Raw genomic sequence first — 20,735 nt, 5'->3', positions numbered from 1 at the left:
AGGCCTCTCCCTGTGATCTCCAATTTCTCCTGTCTTGCGCTAGCTGATTCGAACTTGCGCGTGCCAATTTCCTAACTTCATCACCCCTCCTATTTGCCTGCCGTTCTCGACTGCGCGTCCCTTCTTTTGGTATCGATTCTGTAACTCTAATCGTCCACCGGTTATCCATCCTACGCATTACATGGCCAGCCCAGCTCCATTTTTCCCTCTTAATGTCAACTACAATATCGGCTATCCGCATTTGTTCTCTGATCCACACCGCTCTCTTCCTGTCTCTTAAAGTTAGGCCCAACGTTTTTGGTTTCATCACTCTTTGTGCGGTCCTTAACTTGTTATCGAGCTTCTCTGTTGACCTCCAAGTTTCTGCCGCATTTGTTAGCTGCGGTAGAATGCAATGATTGTACACTCTTCTTTTCAATGACAGTGGTAAGCTCCTAGTCAGGATTTGGCAATGCCTGCCGTATGCACTACAACCGAATTTTATTCTGCTGTAAATTTCTTTCTCATGATCAGGGTCACCTGTGAGTAATTGACTTAGATAAACGTACTCCTCTACAGTCTCTATAGGCTGACTGGCTATCCTGAATTCTTGTTCTCTTGCCAGGCTATTGAACATTATGTTTGTCTTCTGGGCATTAATCTTCAACCCCACTCTTACACTTTCTCGATTAAGGTCTTCAATCATTTGCTGTAATTCGTCCCCATTGGTGCTGAATAGGACGTCATCTGCAAACCGAAGCTTGATGAGATATTCCCCGTTGATCCTCACTCCTAAGGCTTCCCAGTCTAAGAGCTTGAATACTTCTATGCATGCAGATAATAACTTGGAGAGATTGTCTCCTTGCCTGACCCCTTTCTTGATAGGTATCTTTCTACTTTTCATGTGGAGAACTAAGGTTGCTGTCAATCCTTGTAGATATTTGCCAAGATATTCACGTATGCCTCCTGTACTCCTTGATTACGCAATGCCTCTATGACTGCTGGTATCTCTGCTGAATGAAATGCTTTTTCATTTTCTATGAAAGTCATACACAGATGTTGATTGTACTTCGCAGATTTCTCTATTGCCTGATTGATGACGTGGATATGATCCATCGTAGAATATCCCTTCCTGAAGCCAGCCTGTTCTCTTGGCTGAAGTCAAGTGTTTCCCTGATTCTATTGCAAATTATGTTGGTGAATATTTTATACAATACTGAAAGCAAGCTAATTGGTCAATAATTTTTCAATTATTTAACGTATGCCTTCTTATTGTTGAGTATAATGTTGGTGTCCTTCCAGCTTTCTGGTACACTTGAAGTCGTGAGGCATTGCGTATAAAGGGCCGCAAGCTTTTCGAGCGTGATATCTCCTCCATATTTGATTAAATCGACTGTTATACCATCTTCTCCAGCAGCTTTTCCCCTTGTCATATTTTTCAAGGACTTTCTAACTTCATCGATAGTTATAGAAGGAGCCTCTGTATCCTGTTCATCACTACTTCGAATGAAAGTAGCTTGTTGAAAGCTTGTTGAAGAATGAAAGTAGTTCAGTTTCCAGTGGGTGCCGGACAGGCTGCCAGTGGAAACTGATCCTGGCAACGGCCAACACACGCACCCTATCGAGTGAGGCTAGCTTAGCAGGGCTATTTGAAGAATTATTAGATATTGCCTGGCATTTTATTGGCCTTAGTGAGGTTAGAAGAACTGGTGAGGCTTATGCAGTGCTAACTAATGGTCACGTCCTCTGCTACAGAGGTCTTCTAGATAAGAGAGAATTATGAGTAGGATTTCTAGTCCATAAGGACATAGCGGGCAACATTGATGAATTTTACAGGATTAATGAGAGGGTAGCAGTCGTCGTAATAAAGCTGAATAGGAGGTATAGAATGAAGGTAGTAAAAGGCTACACCCCAACCTCCAGTCACGATGATGAAGAAATAGAACAGTTTTATTAAGATATTGAATCAGCAATGAGAAAGGTGCAAACTCACTATACTGTAGTCATGAGAGACTTCAATGCAAAAGTGGGGAAAAAGCAGGTTGGTGAGCAAGCAATTGGCAACTACGGCATCAAATGTAGGAGCACTAGAGTAGAGTTGATGGTAAAATTCCCGGAAACGAATAGACTCCGAATAATGAATACCTTCTTCGGGAAGCGTAGCAACAAGAAGTGACCTGGAAAAGCCCTAATGGGAAAAAGCGGAATGAAATACAAGTAGATTTGATACTCTCTACCGATCCCACCATAGTGCAGAATGTGGAAGTGTTAGGTAAAGTAAAGTGCATAAAGTGCAGTGACCATAGGTTAGTAAGGTGTAGTATATCTCTCGTTTTGAAGAGAGAAAGAGCAAAATTAGTCATGAAGAAACAGGCCAACCTAGACGCAATAAGGGTAAAAGCAGACCAATTCAGGCTGGTGCTCGCAAACAAATATGCAGCTTTAGAACAGGAAGATGAAGACAACATAGAGGTAATGAATGAAACTGTGACTAGGCTGATCTCAGAAGCAGCAATTGAAGTGGGAGGTAAGGCACCAAGGCAACCAGTAGGTAAGCTCTCCCAAGTAACAAAGGACCTAATAAAAAACGGCAAAACATGAAAGTATCAATTCAAGATCAGATATAATTGCTGAACGGTCGAAACTGATCAACGAACAGAAAGTAAGGAATATCCGAAATTATGACGTGGAGACGATTGCGGAAGCAGTAAAATATGGGCGCAGCATGAAATCAGTGAGAAGAAAACTTGGCATAGGGCAAGGCAAAGTGTATGCACTGAAAGATGAGCACGGTAATACCATCAGAAATTTCGATGACATAGTAAAAGCAGCGGAAGAATTCTATACTGACCTGTACAGTGCCCAGAGTTGCCAAGCTTTTACATATATGGAATAGAAAATACTCGACTCATCCCAAACAATACCATAAAATATGAACATCAATTTTCAAGCATTCACTCGTTCCCGCGGGCACTAATTCCTGCACATTAAGTTCCGAAATACACGGCCGACTTGGCGTTTTCGACGCAACTTGGCCTCAGCCGACGCGATGGTACGTCTCACGTACACACAGGTGGCCACAATAGAGGTTTTCAGCCAGACCATCCTAGCCGCTCGCAGAATGCCTTCAACTCGCATTCAATATGAATGCCTGGTTGCAACGCGTGTGTTCAGTCGTTCAGTAGACGGGGCTTTCGAGTTTCAAGTTCTTGGTTTTTGAACTGCTCGGCGTTATTTATTGTGCGTTCTGCCGGTGCAAGCAACACACTGGCGTGTTGTACTTCTTGGCAATCGCTCATAGCGTTTTCGATAAGTGGGAGTACCGAAAGAAGGTGTATGTTGTTAGGGGAGGGGGGGGGGGGCAGGCTTAAAATTCGCCACGTTCTTGGCCCCGTAAGATTCAGTACACGCGAAAGTAACTGCGTCACAGCGGTCGAGCTTTTTTTTCGCTTACTTCGTCACGATGCCGGGTCCGGACAACGTGCGTCAAAAGTATCCAAAAAAGTACCGAAATCAATTTTCAATACTGTTCGGCGTCAGAGAAAGCGCCACACACTTGTCCTAGTAAATATCAGCACACGCGAAACTACGTCACACGGCCGAGCAGTATTTCGCTATAATTGCGTCACAAGTCTCAGTGCCGTGCCGTAAGCCGCAATTGCCTTAAATGCGTCGCAGACTGGCGAACAAAATGTCGCACATTGACGCAGTCAAATAGTGCAGTGGCGGCCGTGTCGAAGTGCAGAAGGAACGCTAGGGAGCTCAACAAACCAGGTCCTCCCCCCCCCCCCTCCCCCCGCCGAAAAAAAAAAAAAAAAAGACAGACGGTTTGCCGAACAGGCGACCTGCCTGTCGGGTCGCCTGCAGCGCGACTGCCCGCTCGAGGCAGTTTGCGTGTACTCGCGCACATCTTTCACGCTCGGAAAAACACTTTTGCGCAGCACGTATTGAGCAACAGACAGCTGTATCGGGAGTTTTTCATGTAGCTCTACAATCGTCTCATTGACCCTTTTCCTCGAACTATAATAATTGACAAGTTGATTAATTCATTAGGACTAAGTATCTAGTTAGGCGGAATGCAAAAAAATTATCTGAGTATCTCAAAGCGACGGCAAACAACATTACCTTGGTTCTGTCCAGCTATGTCGCATTTGCATATTTTTAAAATTTGGTTAAAGTTAAGTGAAACACCGTGTATATATCTTTCTTTTCTTGTGGGAAATGCAATGTGTTTGTAGTGTAGTGGTATGTAGCTCTGGTATCAGAGCCGTGGTTTCAAGAGGCCTAACGGCAAAAAAAAAAAATCGTTTTTTTCCCCTTACTGACGCACTAGAACGCAATCTATAGAAATAGGCATATCAGTTGCTGATAACGACTTAGAGTAGTCAATGGTACAGTGTTTTCTGTTTCCAAATTCCGAAGAAGCAAGAGTAAGCCATATGTGACAGCGCGTACATATGCGGTCGGTGAGCTTCATGACCGTGTAGCTCCGCCTCCCAAAAGTCATCTCCCAGAGGCTGCTGAATGGCGTCCCTTGTACATGGCTGTTTCCGTCCCCCCACCCTCGTGTTCTAGGAACATCCCGCGCCACTTGGCCGCCAGTCCATCAGTGGCGCTGTCATTCATTCGTGCGTGTCGTGGTGCCAGAGGAGCTGCGTAGTATCCAAACTATAGAGCGAGGTCGGGTTGCCTCACTGCGACGAAACCTCGACAGCTAATTGCGTTTCGCTGCTGTCCGCAGCTGACGACCTCGACTCCAGACGCCAGCCGCTGCGTGCAGCATTTGCGTCTGCACTCTTGTGTGGCTGCACGTTAAATCTTTTTCGGTAGTCCATAAGTGAAAATGGAAACACTGCTGCCGTACTGAGCGCCTAACGGCAGTTTGTTTCTTTTTTTCTGGAAGTGAACGTCACAAACCAAGGGAAAATATCGCAAATTAGGAACGCTTCTTGGTAAATAAAAAACAATTGTCTCCTGAATTCTTAGTCTGCCATCTCAAACGCGTCTTTTCGATGTCGAGGTCGCCGTCGTCTCTCACGGATGCTCGCTTAAAGCACTAACGCAGGCACCACAGGGATCACCATCCCCGTCATTTTGCTAGGAACTCGAATCTCGCCCGTGGACACGGCACACACAGGCTCTGCACACGGCACCTTGGAATCACACCTAAGCACCTCGCGCCACTTCGCTTCGTAGCAGACAATTCGCTTTCCGCATGATTTACATGTGCGTGATGTCTTCATAATATGCGCGCGCGCCGAAGCGATGACGTCACCCGGGCGGAGACCAATCGCTGTTCGCAACGATTTCTTCGAAAACCAAAGCGTTGCAGAATACGGCTCTTATTACCTGCATTCCCTGATGAAGGCTAGATCCCGGCCGAAACGTCGGAAACATAAAATGTTTTTTCGTTGCGTGCGCCCAATCATTCAAGCACCTGTATATATATATATACAGGTGCTTGAATGATTGGGCGCACGCAACGAAAAAACATTTTATGTTTCCGACGTTTCGGCCGGGATCTAGCCTTCATATATATATATTGTGAGCAAAATATTAATCCTTCATCTTCTTCACATGTACATAATCATCATCACTGTGCGCGTCGTCTTCGTTCAGCGCGTGGCTCAGCCGAATAAAGGCGACGAGACAACTGTGCTGCTGCCTTACAAAGTGGTGGAGATTGCTTTCGATCCCCTAGACCTCTACGCCGTCGAGTTCCACTGGAGCTTCGTTCGGGTCGCCGTTTGCTCCGCCTGTCCACTACCATGACCCAAGTACCGCAACCCGGAGCCTCCGGCATCACCCCCGCGGCCCCCCAAGCAGCCTCCTCCGTATGGACCGTTACCGCCCCGCAGCGTGACCCCACTATATTCTCTGGTCTCCCGCGCGACGACGTCGAGGACTGGCTGGAGAACTATGACCGGGTGAGTGAGTACAACCACTGGGACGACACTCAGAAACTTCGCCACGTCGCCTTCTACCTGTCCCATGTCGCGAAGACGTGGTTCTTTAACCACGAGAGGGCCTTGCCCGATTGGACCACCTTCCAGCACCAAGTCCGGAAGATTTTCGGAACGCCATCCATCCGTTCTGAAGTTTCAAAGCGGCAGCTCGATGCGCGCATGCAACAACCAGGGGAGACGTACACTTCGTACATTGAAGACGTCCTTTCCCTTTGCCGCCGCGTCGACTCGGCAATGAGCGAGACCGATCGCGTTCGACACATTTTAAAAGGCATTGGACACGTTGCGTTTAACGCACTAGCAGTTAAAAACCCCACCACCGTAGACGACGTCATCGCGACCTGCCAGCATCTGGATACCCTGCAAGCCATCCGGTTACAACCAGACGTCTGTGACACGCGACCTTCTTCGGATGCCGATTTGCGCACGTTGATTCGGGCTCTGATCCGCGAAGAGCTTCAAGCACAAGGCCTGTCGTGCTCTGCTGCTCCTCCAGCTCACTCTACGTCCACTGGGCTACGAGACATCATCAAGGACGAGCTGTCTTCCTTGGTTTCCGCTGTACGCCCTGACCCTCCAACACCACCAAATCCGCCACTCACGTACGCCCAAGTTGCTGCCATGCAGCCTTCCGTCGCTCAGCGTGCCCTTCCGGTTCCTCAGAACGACATCGCAGCCTTTACACCACGTGCACCTGTACCTGCATTTTACGCCCCCTGGCGCTCCTCCCGCCCAATCTGTTATTATTGTGGCATTCGAGGCCACATCTCGCGGTTTTGTCGAAAGCGCCAGCAGGACGAACGCCGCGGCTACGATGCATACGAGAGGGATCTGGTCTCCTTTCCGAGCCAATACCAGCGCCGCCCTTCAACACGTTCCTTCTCCCCACCCGCTCCATCCGACGCTCCTCGAAACTTCCGTCCAGGACGCCGCCGCTCTCCTTCCCCTCTCCGACGCTCAACATCGCCTCTCCAGCCAGTCACCCATACCGACTACCACTCGGAAAACTAGATGGTGCAGTTTTTGGAGGGGAAGCTGCATCGCTCGGACAAACAACACCTCCTGAGAGCCCGGCCAATTTGTTATTAGTGTATGCTGAAGGTGTGCCTGTTCGAGCATTAGTTGATACGGGAGCCGCTATTTCTATTATTCATGCCGATTTGTGCTCTCGTCTACGCAAGGTCACTACACCTTACCATGGCACTCCTTTACGTAGCGCGAATAACCTTACGATACGGCCATCGGCACAGTGTACCGTTCGAGTTTTTATTGATGGGATTCGCCACCATATTCCGTTCGCAGTGCTGCCTTCCTGCGCTTATATGCTCATTCTTGGTTGGGACTTTCTTTCTGCCGCTGCCGCTTTCATCTCTTGCCGACAGCGCCTTGTCCACATGCGCGAGACCGATGACACCGACAAGGGGCCTCAGTCCCGCCACCGTCTGCGAACCGTAGCCGATTGTGTGGTCCCACCTGGCCACGAGCAACTTCTTGTGATTGCTTCCGACGTAATTGACAATGGCGATGTTCTAGTCACCCCATCAGCCCGTTGCCTCTCCAAAGGAATTGCACTAGCGTCGAGTCTCGTTCGATTCATCAACGGCACGGCCCTTCTCACAGTATTCAACGTCACAAATGAGCCGATTTTGCTTCCCAAAGGTGCTGTCGTGGTTTGCGGTGTGGACACACAGCCTGTCTCGGTGATGGCTTCGAGTACTGGTACTGCAGAACCACGCCCACCTACAGCTGCTGCTCCTGCTACTGCTCTCGCCAGCGCAATCAGTAAGGATCTGACTCCACAGCAAGCACATCAACTACTGGCCTTGTTGTCGAAACATAAATCTTCCTTCGACGTACACTCACCTCTCTTGGGACAGACTTCAGCGGCAACTCATCGCATACACGTCGATGGAAGTTCTATTGTCCGCCGTCGACCATATCGCGTTTCTTCCGCCGAACGCGAGATAATCGACAAGCACGTTGCCGACATGCTCGAGCGAAATATCATCCGCCCCTCCGCCAGCCCTTGGTCGTCACCCGTCGTTTTGGTGCGCAAGAAAGATGGCTCAGTGCGATTTTGTGTTGATTACCGTGCCTTGAACAAAATAACCCGAAAAGACGTATATCCTTTGCCTCGCATTGACGACGCCTTAGATTCATTGCAAGGCGCGGAATACTTTTCCAGTCTTGACTTACGCTCGGGTTATTGGCAAATTCCGATGCATGAGGCCGACAAGGAAAAAACTGCCTTTGCAACACCAGATGGACTGTACGAATTTAACGTCATGCCTTTTGGCCTCTGCAATGCACCAGCAACCTTCGAACGAATGATGGACACTGTTCTGCGGGGCCTTAAGTGGAAGTCTTGTTTGTGCTACCTTGATGACATAGTCATATTTTCTTCAACCTTCCAACTCCACTTGCAGCGCCTCGATGAAGTTCTGACGTGTCTCTCTGCTGCTGGTCTTCAGCTGAATACCAAAAAGTGCCACTTTGCCAGCAAGACTATTAAAGTACTGGGCCACCTCGTAAGCAAAGACGGCATTCGGCCTGACCCCGAAAAGATTACCGCCGTCCTACGCTTTCCGAGGCCCCAACGCTCCAAAGAACTTCGCAGCTTTCTTGGCCTGGCTTCTTACTTCCGGCGCTTCATACGTGACTTTGCTACCATCGCGGCTCCGCTTCACCGACTCCTCCCTTCAGGAACTCCATACGTATGGTCAGACGAGTGCCAAGCGGCTTTTGACACTTTAAAGCGTGCCCTCACGTCTGAGCCAGTGCTTTGTCATTTCGATGAGTCCGCACCCACTCTACTCCATACTGATGCCAGCGGCCATGGAATCGGCGCTGTTCTTTTGCAACAACAACGTTTTGAGGAACGCGTGGTCGCATACGCAAGTCGGACGCTAACATCGGCCGAGAAAAATTATACAATCACTGAGCAGGAGTGCCTCGCCGTTGTTTGGGCCATCCAAAAATTCCGACCGTATTTACACGGCCGCCACTTTACGGTCGTGACCGACCACCATGCTTTATGCTGGTTGTCGACGTTAAAGAATTTATCTGGCCGTTTAGGTCGCTGGATACTTCGTCTGCAAGAATATGACTTCGACGTCACGTACAAATCCGGCAAGAAACACAACGATGCAGATGCTCTCAGCCGCTGTCCGTTACCACCGCAGTCCGACGTTCCCGGCCAGCCTCCATCCGTCACCGAGCCTGTAAACGCGTCCTCTGCAGTTCTTTCACTCGCCGCTCTCAACGGTCTTCCTTCTTTCCACCCTGAGACGTTCGCGTCCCACCAACGCGACGACGCTTACTGCCACTCAATTATGGAACGCCTTCACGGCTCATCTCGTCCTCCTAACGCGCGAGCCCGTCGCCAGTTAAAGGACTTCAAGTGTGAAAAATCAATCCTCTACCGGTATGTCTTCCACCCCGAAGGACAGCGTTGGGTTCCTGTCGCTCCTCGATCACTCAGGGAACAGATATTGAAGACATTTCATGATGATCCCACGGCTGGACATCTCGGCTTTCACAAGACCTATGAACGCATCCGCAGTCGTTTTTCCTGGCCTGGACTTGCCACCTGCGTAGCGAAATACGTCGCGTCTTGCTCGCTCTGTCAGCACCGCAAACGGCCCACTTCACCTCCGGCTGGACTGCTGCAACCTCTTCCCTGTCCTGACGCTCCATTCGCGGTCATCGGGATTGACCTCTACGGACCGCTGCCATTATCAGCTAGCGGCAAGAGATGGGTCGTCACTGCAGTTGACCACTTGACCAGGTACGCCGAAACAGCTGCGCTACCTTCAGGATCCGCGGAGGAGATTGCTACTTTCTTCCTGGAAGCCATCTTTCTACGACATGGAGCGCCACGCGTCCTTTTGAGTGACCGTGGCAAGGCGTTTCTGTCGAAGATACTCGGGGACGTCCTCCGCACATGCAACACCATCCATAAGACGACTACCAGCTACCATCCTCAGACTAATGGCCTCACAGAGCGCTTCCATCGAACTCTCTCTGACATGATCTCCATGTACATCAACGCTGACCACACCAACTGGGATACCATCCTGCCATTCGTGACTTTTGCCTACAACACCGCTGCACAGCGCACTACTGGCTACTCACCATTCTTTCTAGTTTACGGGCGTCAACCGGCCTCTCTCCTCGACGTCTCTTTTTTTGATGCCCCCGTGAAATCGTCGGCGTCAGTGAGTGAGCAGATAATATCTCGCCTTGCCGCGTGTCGCCATCGCGCCCGCCTCAACACCGAGGCAAGTCAACAGGATAGGAAGACTCGCTACGATGCATTTCACCGCGTCGTTCAGTTCAGCCCCGGCGATGAAGTGTTATTGTGGACACCCACTCGAGTTCCTGGCCTGTGCGAAAAGTTTCAGTCGCGTTTTATAGGGCCCTACACTGTTGTAGAGCAAACTTCGCCAGTGAACTACCGCGTCACTCCCGTTGTCACGCCTTCCGATGGCCGCTACCGTGGCCCAGAAATTGTCCACGTTTCGCGCCTAAAGCCCTTCCAACGACGTACCGCACCGCTATAACCAGCGGCCAGGTTGGCCGCTTTCGTGCGAGGGGGTAATTAGTGTGAGCAAAATATTAATCCTTCATCTTCTTCACATGTACATAATCATCATCACTGTGCGCGTCGTCTTCGTTCAGCGCGTGGCTCAGCCGAATAAAGGCGACGAGACAACTGTGCTGCTGCCTTACAATATATATACAGGTGCTTGAATGATTGGGCGCACGCAACGAAAAACATTTTATGTTTCCGACGTTTCGGCCGGGATCTAGCCTTCATCAGGGAATGCAGGTAATAAGAGCCGTATTCTGCAACGCTTTGGTTTTCGAAGAAATCGTTGCGAACAGCGATTGGTCTCCGCCCGGGTGACGTCATCGCTTCGGCGCGCGCGCATATTATGAAGACATCACGCACATGTAAATCATGCGGAAAGCGAATTGTCTGCTACGAAGCGAAGTGGCGCGAGGTGCTTAGGTGTGATTCCAAGGTGCCGTGTGCAGAGCCTGTGTGTGCCGTGTCCACGGGCGAGATTCGAGTTCCTAGCAAAATGACGGGGATGGTGATCCCTGTGGTGCCTGCGTTAGTGCTTTAAGCGAGCATCCGTGAGAGACGACGGCGACCTCGACATCGAAAAGACGCGTTTGAGATGGCAGACTAAGAATTCAGGAGACAATTGTTTTTGTTCAGGAGACAATTGTTGTCAGGAGACAATATATATATATATATATATATATATATATATATAAGCAAATCATAATGAGCCAACAATTTATCATTTCTTTAAATCAATTAACAAGTACAAGTAATTTTCCCCTATGTTGTCCTTGGTGTTATGTTTGTTGGCTCATTATGATATGCTTATTAAAAATCGGGCCCCTCAGTTCCCTTTCTTCTCGTTCACTACATAACGAGGGCTCGAATCCGGCAACAATGATGCCTTCAGGTAGCATATGTGGGTTTATTGACCAGTTGCCATCACCCAAAAAAAGATCACGTGCTCCTGAGACCTGCGGCAGAAAGGATGTTCCACATCCGCCCTATAGTTTGTGAGTGGTGGCGCTGGCTGACGCTCCCAGGGTTACTTCTAGTTGTAAAAACATAAATACCCCAGAAAGTGGATGGGAAAACGGTTCCGCGGTAGCTGAATGGTGAGAGCATCGCACGCGTAATGCGAAGACGTGGGTTCGTTCCCCACCTGCGGAGAGTTGTTTTTTCATCCATTTTTATTAATTTATCATTTCTTTAAATCAATTATTAAGTACAAGTAATTTCCCCCTATGTTGTTCTGGGTGTTATAGTTTGTTGGCTCATTATGATATGCTTATAAAAATCCGGCTCCTTGGTTCCTTTTCTTCTCGTTCACTATATATATATATATATATATATATATATATATATATATAATATTAGCGTACTACAACAATGTCGGGATTCAGTTACATCGTAGGAGCGCTTTAGCACTCTTTCAACCTCTATTGTACGATGCCTGCTGCACGCAAACAAAGGGGTAGGAATATAGGAGCTCATACACAATTATAATAAAAATTATACATTTTTATGTACGTTACGCATAAGTCTTTACGGCTTGCGTGTGTAACTGGGGAGCCTCAGCCAAGGAACACGTTTCTCTTGCTTTAAATAGCTACCACATGCAACCATCGTTTGGCGCAGCCGTTCACGACATTGAAGTAATACGTCTGGTACAACTTGACTACGTGTGAATCAGCATTTCAGGGGCGCTGTAACGTAAATGATTACAAACTTTTTTTGATTCCAAACTCCTGACATCAAATTTGCGTAACCACCGAGGCAAGCATCGGGCGGTCACCCGCAGCGTTGTCTGAACAACCCAATCAAACACCCTCCTCGTTTATAGGAGGTCACCTTTGTTCGCCTTCAAAACCAATAACATTGTCTACATTCAGCGGTTTTTCTTATCTAATTGGCTGACAAGAGGCGAGGAGCCCGCTCTAGTGGAGAGGGTTTCGGTGGGGCCGAGCCAGCACAGTGAAAATAGATAACCGCATTAAGACCGTGGTGCCGGCTTCTCCGATTGGTCCGCTTCGCCTCACTTAGCTTGCGGTGGCTGGTCGAAAATCGCGGCGGTGTGCAACGGAAGGATAAGAATGCCGCTAAAACGGATCCTCAGCAAGGAATAGTTGGCAAAACGATGTCGTATGCATGCCGAAAGGGCTCGATAACGTTTTCAGTTTTGTTCGGCATATTAATGCTTTTTTTTGCGTACACGTCACTTTGACGTGGGGATTTTTAGCGGTTTTGTGAGGTCCCGTGACCGACAGGCGAAATGGTCGTAGCCAGAAAACATTGGAGCAATAGCAGAAGGCTAATGGTGAAAAGGCGTAGAGTCAGGAATGATTTCTTTTGTGCGGTTTAATCATGCATAATAAGTGTGTACAGTTTATATCAGATGGGGAGCAATCGCGGTTTTCGTGACGTCGCGTGACAGAGAGGCGACGTTGGGAGTGGCCCGAAAATGTTTTGACTAATCGTGGAGGCTGGTTGCATAAATTGGCATCAAAACAGTTTGGAATCATTTTACGTTATAGCGCCCCAGAGCCATATTTATTATTGATGGAAGACCAACGCGCCCGCGCACTGTTTCAGGTTCATGGTATAACGCTACGCGTCACCATCATTTTAGCCTTGGAAATACTCAGAATGGCTAGTGATGGCTTCAGGCAGGAGCAAGGAATTGTTGTGGAGATTGATGAGCGCTGTGCTTCCGTTTGTCTGTTGCAGGATCGCTGGAAGCCATACGAGCAGGACATCAATCGGGCTGCAGTGCTGGCGAAGGAGCCTCCTCGCAAGCCTTCGGCACACATGGATCCATGGCACGCCTCTGACCACGCCGCCGTATTGGTTGGGGAAGAGCTCCTTCCGCACGGCACCGAGCCCGGTGACGTCATCACCTCCGGCGTCGGTGACGACGTCCCGGATCGAGGCGGTGGCCTGGAGGACGGTCTCACCGTAACCATGGTAGCTGTCATCGTCGCCGTCACTGCCCCTCTTGCAATCGCTCTACTGCTGCTAATCGTGCTCGTGGCCTACCGGCGCCGCTATCCTGTGCGAATGAACTTCGGCCGCAAGTTTTCTACCTTCGAGAATCCGGCCTACGTACGCAAGGACGCCCAGCACCCCCGGGAGTTGACCCGGCTTGCGATCGCTGACCGAGACCGCTTCTGAAGCGGAGAAACTGTCCGGCAGTTCTACGGCGGCAAAGCGAAATCGCCATACGGACGCGCGCAGGCCACAACAAGGCAACACAAAATGACAGGACGAAGCAGCGAACTGGTTATGGTGGCTCTCTTGCATTTAGTGCTGTCTTTTTTTTTCCTCGCGCCTTCATATGCCCACTCGATTTTTCAAAGGCAACATTTGAGCCCCGCCCACTATCGGAAGAGGACTCCTGGTCTTTTGGTATTAAATGTGAACACGACACTCCTTGGCCTGGTGACCACCCGGTGTGTTCAGCGATTGCCAAGCGTCAACCGATGATCGGTCTGTAGCTGACTAAACGTTTTTATACTGCCATTGATCAGTGGTCTGTCGGAACGAGTGTGGTGCGGGAATGTGTTGTATAAGTGACAACCGCGCTCGCTGAGGTTTCCCTGCCTCTAGCCGTCTCGCGTATTTTCGTCGTAGGCTACTTTCTGCGGCGTCGCTTCATAGGTTCTCGTGAAATGGTCTCCAAGACTGTCTACGTGGCATAAAAATGGTGTGATCCGGTGATTGTGGGCCTCGACGTTCGAAAGACTTTCCAAGGCCTGCACATGAGCCACGGTATCTTCGGGACTTTGAAACGCCCCGGTTCCGCATTGTGTCCGAGACTTCTTGAGCGCCGCCTTCGTTTACCATGTGTGTTTGATGATCGCTACTCTGAACGTATAACCATTGTTCACCCGAGTCATCCCTTTGTTAACTTCCTATTATCGATGCGAAACAGTGCATTATATACGAGGACAAGAATGAGCGACACCATGAAGCGTTGTCGTCAGCAGATTTTTAGCGGTTTTACTTATTTGTGTACATGAGTATATACGAAGCCACAAACAAGATGCACAAGAAGAAGCGTTGCATTAACGGTATTCTTGCGTGCTAAGTGCCTCCATAAAAGCGCTTTGTTTTGCAGTGATGGAAAAGAAGTGGACGCTCCTGCGATTCTGCTTGGGTTATTAATTCCCTGATTCTTCATTGTCTTTTGCCACACCTGTTGGCAAGTTTTAAAAATAACTCTGGAATCTTGTATAACCGGAGCAGAGCTACTATCACGGCAATGGACGCCGAGATGACAAAAGGGAGCATCGCAAACCAGCTCACTGAGCTGGTTGTTCAGGAAGCGACTGGTTTACGCTCTGTCTTCCTGCCGTCGTTGTTTCTAACGCGCACTTCGGCGTCCAGATAACCGCAATTAACTGGTCATAGCATGCGTCTGTGTGACTTTTACGCACAAAGGTGCGAGCTGTAGACAAGCATTTACCTGTTGTAGACGAGTTTCAAACGACGAGCGGATGATTTTATTCGCTACACTTGGCAGTTTTCTGAACATTTGTTCCTATCTTCCGGTAGCTGCCCGTGGTAGTAACCTAGAAGCTGACATATCTAATTTAGCCTCGATAAAGACCCATGTAAAAAGTACAGTTTCATTGAGAGTACCAGGGTGCTATTGGCAGGAGTGTTTGCTTGGGGCGTCGGTATGGAGAGAAAACCAGCATAGAATCAAAGCCACTGCATCTATTCGTCTGAATTTAGTTAATGTGATTTCGGACACCTTCGTGTTCTTATGTTAAGCTTCTCGGGGTGCGTATACCAATGCAAATGGAATAATGATTCGTCTTGTTCATCTGATTTAGCCTTATAACATTGAAAATATAGTAAAGAACCCAAACGTCAAAAAAGGATTACCTATGGGGACTGTTAAAGATTATATATACTGACACGAAGCTTCTTGAATCAAGTTTCGCAATGTGTTTTGGAGGTAAAATTTACGCAAAGAAATTGGTCGTGAATGCAAAACACTTAGCTATTCCAAAGACCCGTACACTTGAGCTGTGAACAAAAGTTAGCGAACCCGTCGTTTGCTATTTCATTGAATTCTTTCTAAATTGTTTAAAAGGTGCACGCCGTGCCCACGATTGATTGATGGTTGCAAACTTCCAAAGCTCGTGTTACTCTAGCAATGTTAAATAAAACTTTATGTCAAGACAGATGCGCCATTGAGCGCAGTCTCGCATGTTGCCATCGGGCTTTTGTGCGCATGAATTCGACTTCGCAAATAACTGCGTCACACTCCGAGAAAGCACAGCGTGAGCCAACGAAGGCACAGTAAGTAATGAGGAGATATTGATAGCGTTCCGTTCGGCCTCGCTCCTTACTTTGTAAAACACGCTGTTGCACTGGTTGGTGTATGCCTTTGTTGTCGTTCTTTTTTTTAAAATACGGAATTGTAGCGCAGCTAACGACCAGGCATGTCAGAGCCAACATAAATACGTTGTGTGCCTGTCCATGTTGGTTCTGCTGTCCCTGGTCTTTATTTGCGCCACAATTTTAGTTAGAAAATACTTACACTGTCTTCGCTTCTATGAGCTATACGTACTTTGAACTTTTCGGCGCAAGACTTGCACAGGGACGGAAGGAAGAGAACATAAAGTGAGAGCTTACTATCAAATGAGTGTTTATTTTGAATAAAGCGTTTAATGATAAGCACACTAGCTCGGGATGCACACTTATACTGCGCACAAGTTCTTGCGAAGGGAGGGCATCAGTTGCTTTACAATGGCATAACAGAACGATAAACAGTGTTTGCGCGAAAATTGTCTTGAAATAAGCATGAAAAAAGAACTTGGATAGAAGAAAAGGATACTCTGAAATAAATTCTGCACAATACAAGTGCGTGTTCAATGTTGTTGTTGTTTTATTTAAATCTTCGTTCAAAATAAACGTTATGGTCATGGTGAGCGGTCGTGTCCTATGGTACCCCTTCCGTCTCTGCGTAATTTTCGCACTGACAATTAAGTCACTAATGAGTACGTACCAACTCGCTCACTATACTCTAATGCTAAGTACTTGGAATGTTGCACTAGCCAAAGGAGTGGTGTCAGCGTTTATTTCTCTGTACTGAACAAAGTACGTGTGCTTCAAGGTCTCGCCGAAGTAAGTTCTGCTCAAAATGAATGTTCAGCCTGCGTGGATTTGCTATCTGCCAGTTATATCTGATGCTGTCGGTGCAAAAAAGGCGAGGCTGCAGGACGTCCCAAATAACCTTTTTATTGCATTTATGATATATAGTTGTCATTGCTTGGGTACGCGTAGCGAGTATATTAGTGCGTCGTTGAGATAGGCTCGATATACCAAAGAAATGCTCAACGGCAACGTACTGAATGCACGCGTGTGTAACGACATTCATTCGTAAGAGTGCACTTGTGGCGGGGTAATACAAATACAAAACCGACCGTTAATGTTGGCTTTTACATAAAAAATATGTGTAGATGCCGCTACAAGTAACTGAGCTTTGGCCACCAAGGTACCACGGTAGACATTTAATCATTTGTCACCCAGTCGCCACAGTTTCCGTAATATTTTCTGAAGGGAATAAATTTGCTGTACATAATCGTGATGTGCACTAGCGTAACGTAACTTCCTTGTCCCAAAACGACGCCACGGATTTAGAACCGTAAGCACTTTTTAATGACAAGGCATGGTTTCCTACTGAAACAGCGGCACGATAGCATTATATACCCGCATGTGCCAATGCTTCACCCTGGCGAATCGGTCGCTATGTAAAGTGACACGAGGACTGTGCGACAGCATTTGTAAGAAAATTGTCATTCGCTAAACCTCGGCAGTTCGTTACTGTTTGCACACGTCACCGCTGTGAAGATCCAAACCACAATGAACGCTTCCTCTTTTTTTTTTTCGCGGCAAGGCGTAAAAGTGTAGGATCCGTGACTCCGCCTTCAGTCCTGTTAATGTATATGTGCCGCTGGGTTTTCTGGCCCAAACGGAGATTGCTGTGGCGGCTTTATTACCTTAGTGCCGAAATCGTTCAGGGATCCGCAAAGCTTCACACTGCGAGGGAGCACAGCGCGTTTGGAAGTGTCGAGCAGCGCAGATGAGAGTAATTGTTGTTCAGGTTGTTTAAACATGCGTCGTTGGTTTGCGTACGTTTTGTGGCTATATATGGCCAAGTGTTTCGATGAAGGTAGTATATTTTGGCTTTTCATGTTCAGACCTTTCTTCCCTAAGCCCAGAAGGATAAGTGGCACCACAGCTGAGGCTTTGAAGGAGCTCGTTGCTCGGGTTTTCTACGCAAATGTCCTCCTCCAGACGTGAGTAGTGTATGACGAAATTACATAAGCATCTGGCACGGTGATGGTAAAATATATGAATCACTGCAATCTCTGACATTTTTCGCCGGCCGGCTTCGTTCTGCGTCCGTGTTTGAGCAAAATAAAAGAAATGTATCTTTAGTACTTGCGCTATCAAACGTGGTGCGGCCTCCCTAGTGAAGGGTCGTCAGTTGACTTCTGCTGGCGATTCCCTGCTTCCTCCGCGGGCAAAAAAATCCTGTTAGCCTTGTGCCTTAGAAAAGCGTTTCGTAGGATTGCACTCACGCGCATAGCCGTATTATTGTGGCGTGTTTCAACATCGCTTCTACTAAGTGCAGCAAAATGTGCCATGATTTTTAGGTAGGTTTCCTGCGCCGCAACTGCGGACAATGTAATTCTTTTTTTGCCAGACACGAGAACTAAGACTCCAGGAAGAAGGAATACAAATTCACCGTCCGGTGGCGTGTTATATAAGCTCATGCATGTGCGCCGCTGGTCGCCGCCAGCAGTCGGCGAGTGTGCATTGCGCGAGCGGCGACCGCAGGGCATGTCAATGCTCTCTAATAACGAGAAGCGGCTAGAATGAGGATAGCCTGTGCAAGCGCTCGAAGTGCTCTCCACTTCGAGCATCCCATACTACTAAAATCTCAAACCTATCTGTGACTACTTTCACTGTACTTACGGCACACGGCCTGCATCGCTTATGCGGCAACCTTCTTTTTTTCCGAAACCAAATAGTCGTGTTTTTTTTTCTTGACCCGCGCATGCGCCAAGAAATGAAGATGAAATAAGAAATAATTCGTCTGTGTGCTCGAGGTGTGGTGAGCTATTCGTGTGAAAGATGAAGCCCAAGCTGGTAGAGGCTGGCGGTGTTGGAAGGCAAGACAAACGGATCTCTCGCTGGGAAAATGCTTTTGGCGACTGCGCGTACACTGACGTTGCCGACGATTCTCGCCATTGTAAGGCGACGGCGTCGCGTGCGGTTGACGCTGGCGCGATGTGATTAAAATTCGGGAGGCTGTACGTGTACCTCTTCCGAAGAAATGTTCTTGCATAATACTCACGTGCATCACGCACTCTTGTGCACCGCTTCTTACACAGCGACAGTTTGTTTGTATTCATCATATTCGAAGTATCAGAATCTCACACGGAAGCTTCTGGAAGGGAAGCGACTTCAGTGTAACACAGTGTCAACCAAATTCACTAACGCATGCGTGGTGCGTGAATGGTCAGTGCAGGAGTGCCCTTTACTTGCAATGGTGAGCTTGCCAAGACGTGCTCTTAGCAGGATTCTTGTAAACGTTGCAACGGTATCAAGTTTTAGGCTGCCGTTTTAGTTTGGATTTTGCCTTCCGTTACAACAGTTTTGTCATTGTACCATGTTTAGAAATATATTTTTTTCGCTCTGTATTATTCAATCTTCAACAATGAGTGACACGAGCGGATTGACTGCCAGAGCCCTGGAGTGTACGCTTTTCTGTTTGTATGTCTGTGCCTTTTGAATACAAGTGTGCGGGCCCCTGTTTCCGCTCAGTCTTATTTGTGCTGTCCTTGTTTTTTGGCGCTGCAAAGAGCGCTGCTCGCTAGTCATAGTCCTCGGAACGGTAGCAGTTGCTGCACATTTGTTTGCTGCTTTTTCGTGAGTCGAGCCGCACTGTTTCACTTTTGTACTTTTCTATTGCTGAGCGCGGCGTAGCCGGTTCAAGCGAAGCAGGCAAGCCCGTAAGTTAGACGCAAGGAAACCACTTCGCTGACTCTCCCCTGAAAATAATACAAACTGATTTTATACGCAGTGTCCGATGCTTCAACGTGAGCAACGTCACATGCGAGTATCACCTTCAAGAACTGAAATTTGGTCGAGTTTGTAAGCATTCATACTTGACTTAGAGCGCAAAAAAACGAGGCCACAAGAAGGAAGACCTGTCGTCCTGTCTGGTCTTCCTTGTGGTGTCATTTTTTTCTTGCACTTTAAGTCAGGTATGAGAGGAGGGATTGGGGCAGAAGAACGCTAGATAAACCACGTAAGCGAACACCTTTACTTGATTATCCAATATGTTGAAGCCGTGGATGCAACTCGACTGAATTACGCTTAGGCATTATGGTTCCAGGTAAAAAGCAATGATCAATGGGGTCATTGGGGAATCTCACTTTACAATAGAACCCATGGGAACTTGTATATAGAGGCGGCCATGAACAATTAGGCGGGTAGAACATGTGTAGCAAACTTTGACGCCAATAAAGGGTCCTTGAAATAGTTCGGAATGATTTTATAGACGCGTAAGGTACAGCTACAGTAAAAAAAAAAGGAAACAGCGGATCTGGTGATCACCTAGCTTCTTCCAGTTTCGCTAGGCTGGGGTAAATTTTGCTAGGCTAAGTCTTGCTGGTCTTTCAGTCGCCTACGCTCGCTTTCCCGGGCTCGGAACTTAGGATCCTCGGCCTTGCGTCGCTGTTTAGCAGCAGGGGCTTCTGCGCGATATTCCGGTTTAGCACGCAATTGCCGCATTCGTTCTCGGCTAGCGGCACAACGAGCTTCCAGCTGAGCGGCTTCTTCTTCAGGAGTCTTGTACTTCTTTGACCGTCCCATGTGCGAAGTCTACGATAGTTTGTGCCGCCGTCGCGGTGACATGATCTTTATAATCAGTGTGACGTCATGACTAAGCTTCACAAAGTGTTGTCATGACTAAGCAGTGCAAGAATTGTAGCGCGAACCAATGCCATGTCTGGGCGAAGATGTGTAAGTGATCGTTAGGTGACCGCATTGACGGAGCAGGTCTGTTGGAACGTGGTGTCGTCAATGCAGCGCGATGGATCGCGGTGACGGTGTTGCAAGCTGTGCTATGCAACGCGCAGTGACGTCATCGCTGGCGCGGCGGCGGAGGAGTGTTACCGGAGCTAGGAGAA

The 20,735-nt window shown here is 48.2% G+C and overlaps 1 protein-coding gene across 1 annotated transcript in view; it reads left to right on the top strand.

Moving 5' to 3' along the window:
• Positions 1–19,370, top strand: part of LOC119461823 (CUB and sushi domain-containing protein 3) — a 146,421-nt gene extending 127,051 nt beyond the window's left edge. Inside the window, exon 6 of the mRNA XM_037723195.2 lies at positions 13,246–19,370. Coding sequence (XP_037579123.1) covers positions 13,246–13,689 — 444 coding nt within the window. The 3' untranslated portion in view covers positions 13,690–19,370. The remainder of the gene's footprint in view (positions 1–13,245) is intronic.
• The last annotated feature ends 1,365 nt before the right edge of the window (positions 19,371–20,735 follow it).

Source organism: Dermacentor silvarum, chromosome 8 (assembly GCF_013339745.2).
Source record: "Dermacentor silvarum isolate Dsil-2018 chromosome 8, BIME_Dsil_1.4, whole genome shotgun sequence".
Lineage (NCBI taxonomy): Eukaryota > Metazoa > Arthropoda > Arachnida > Ixodida > Ixodidae > Dermacentor > Dermacentor silvarum.
This window is presented reverse-complemented; position numbering and strand designations above follow the sequence as displayed.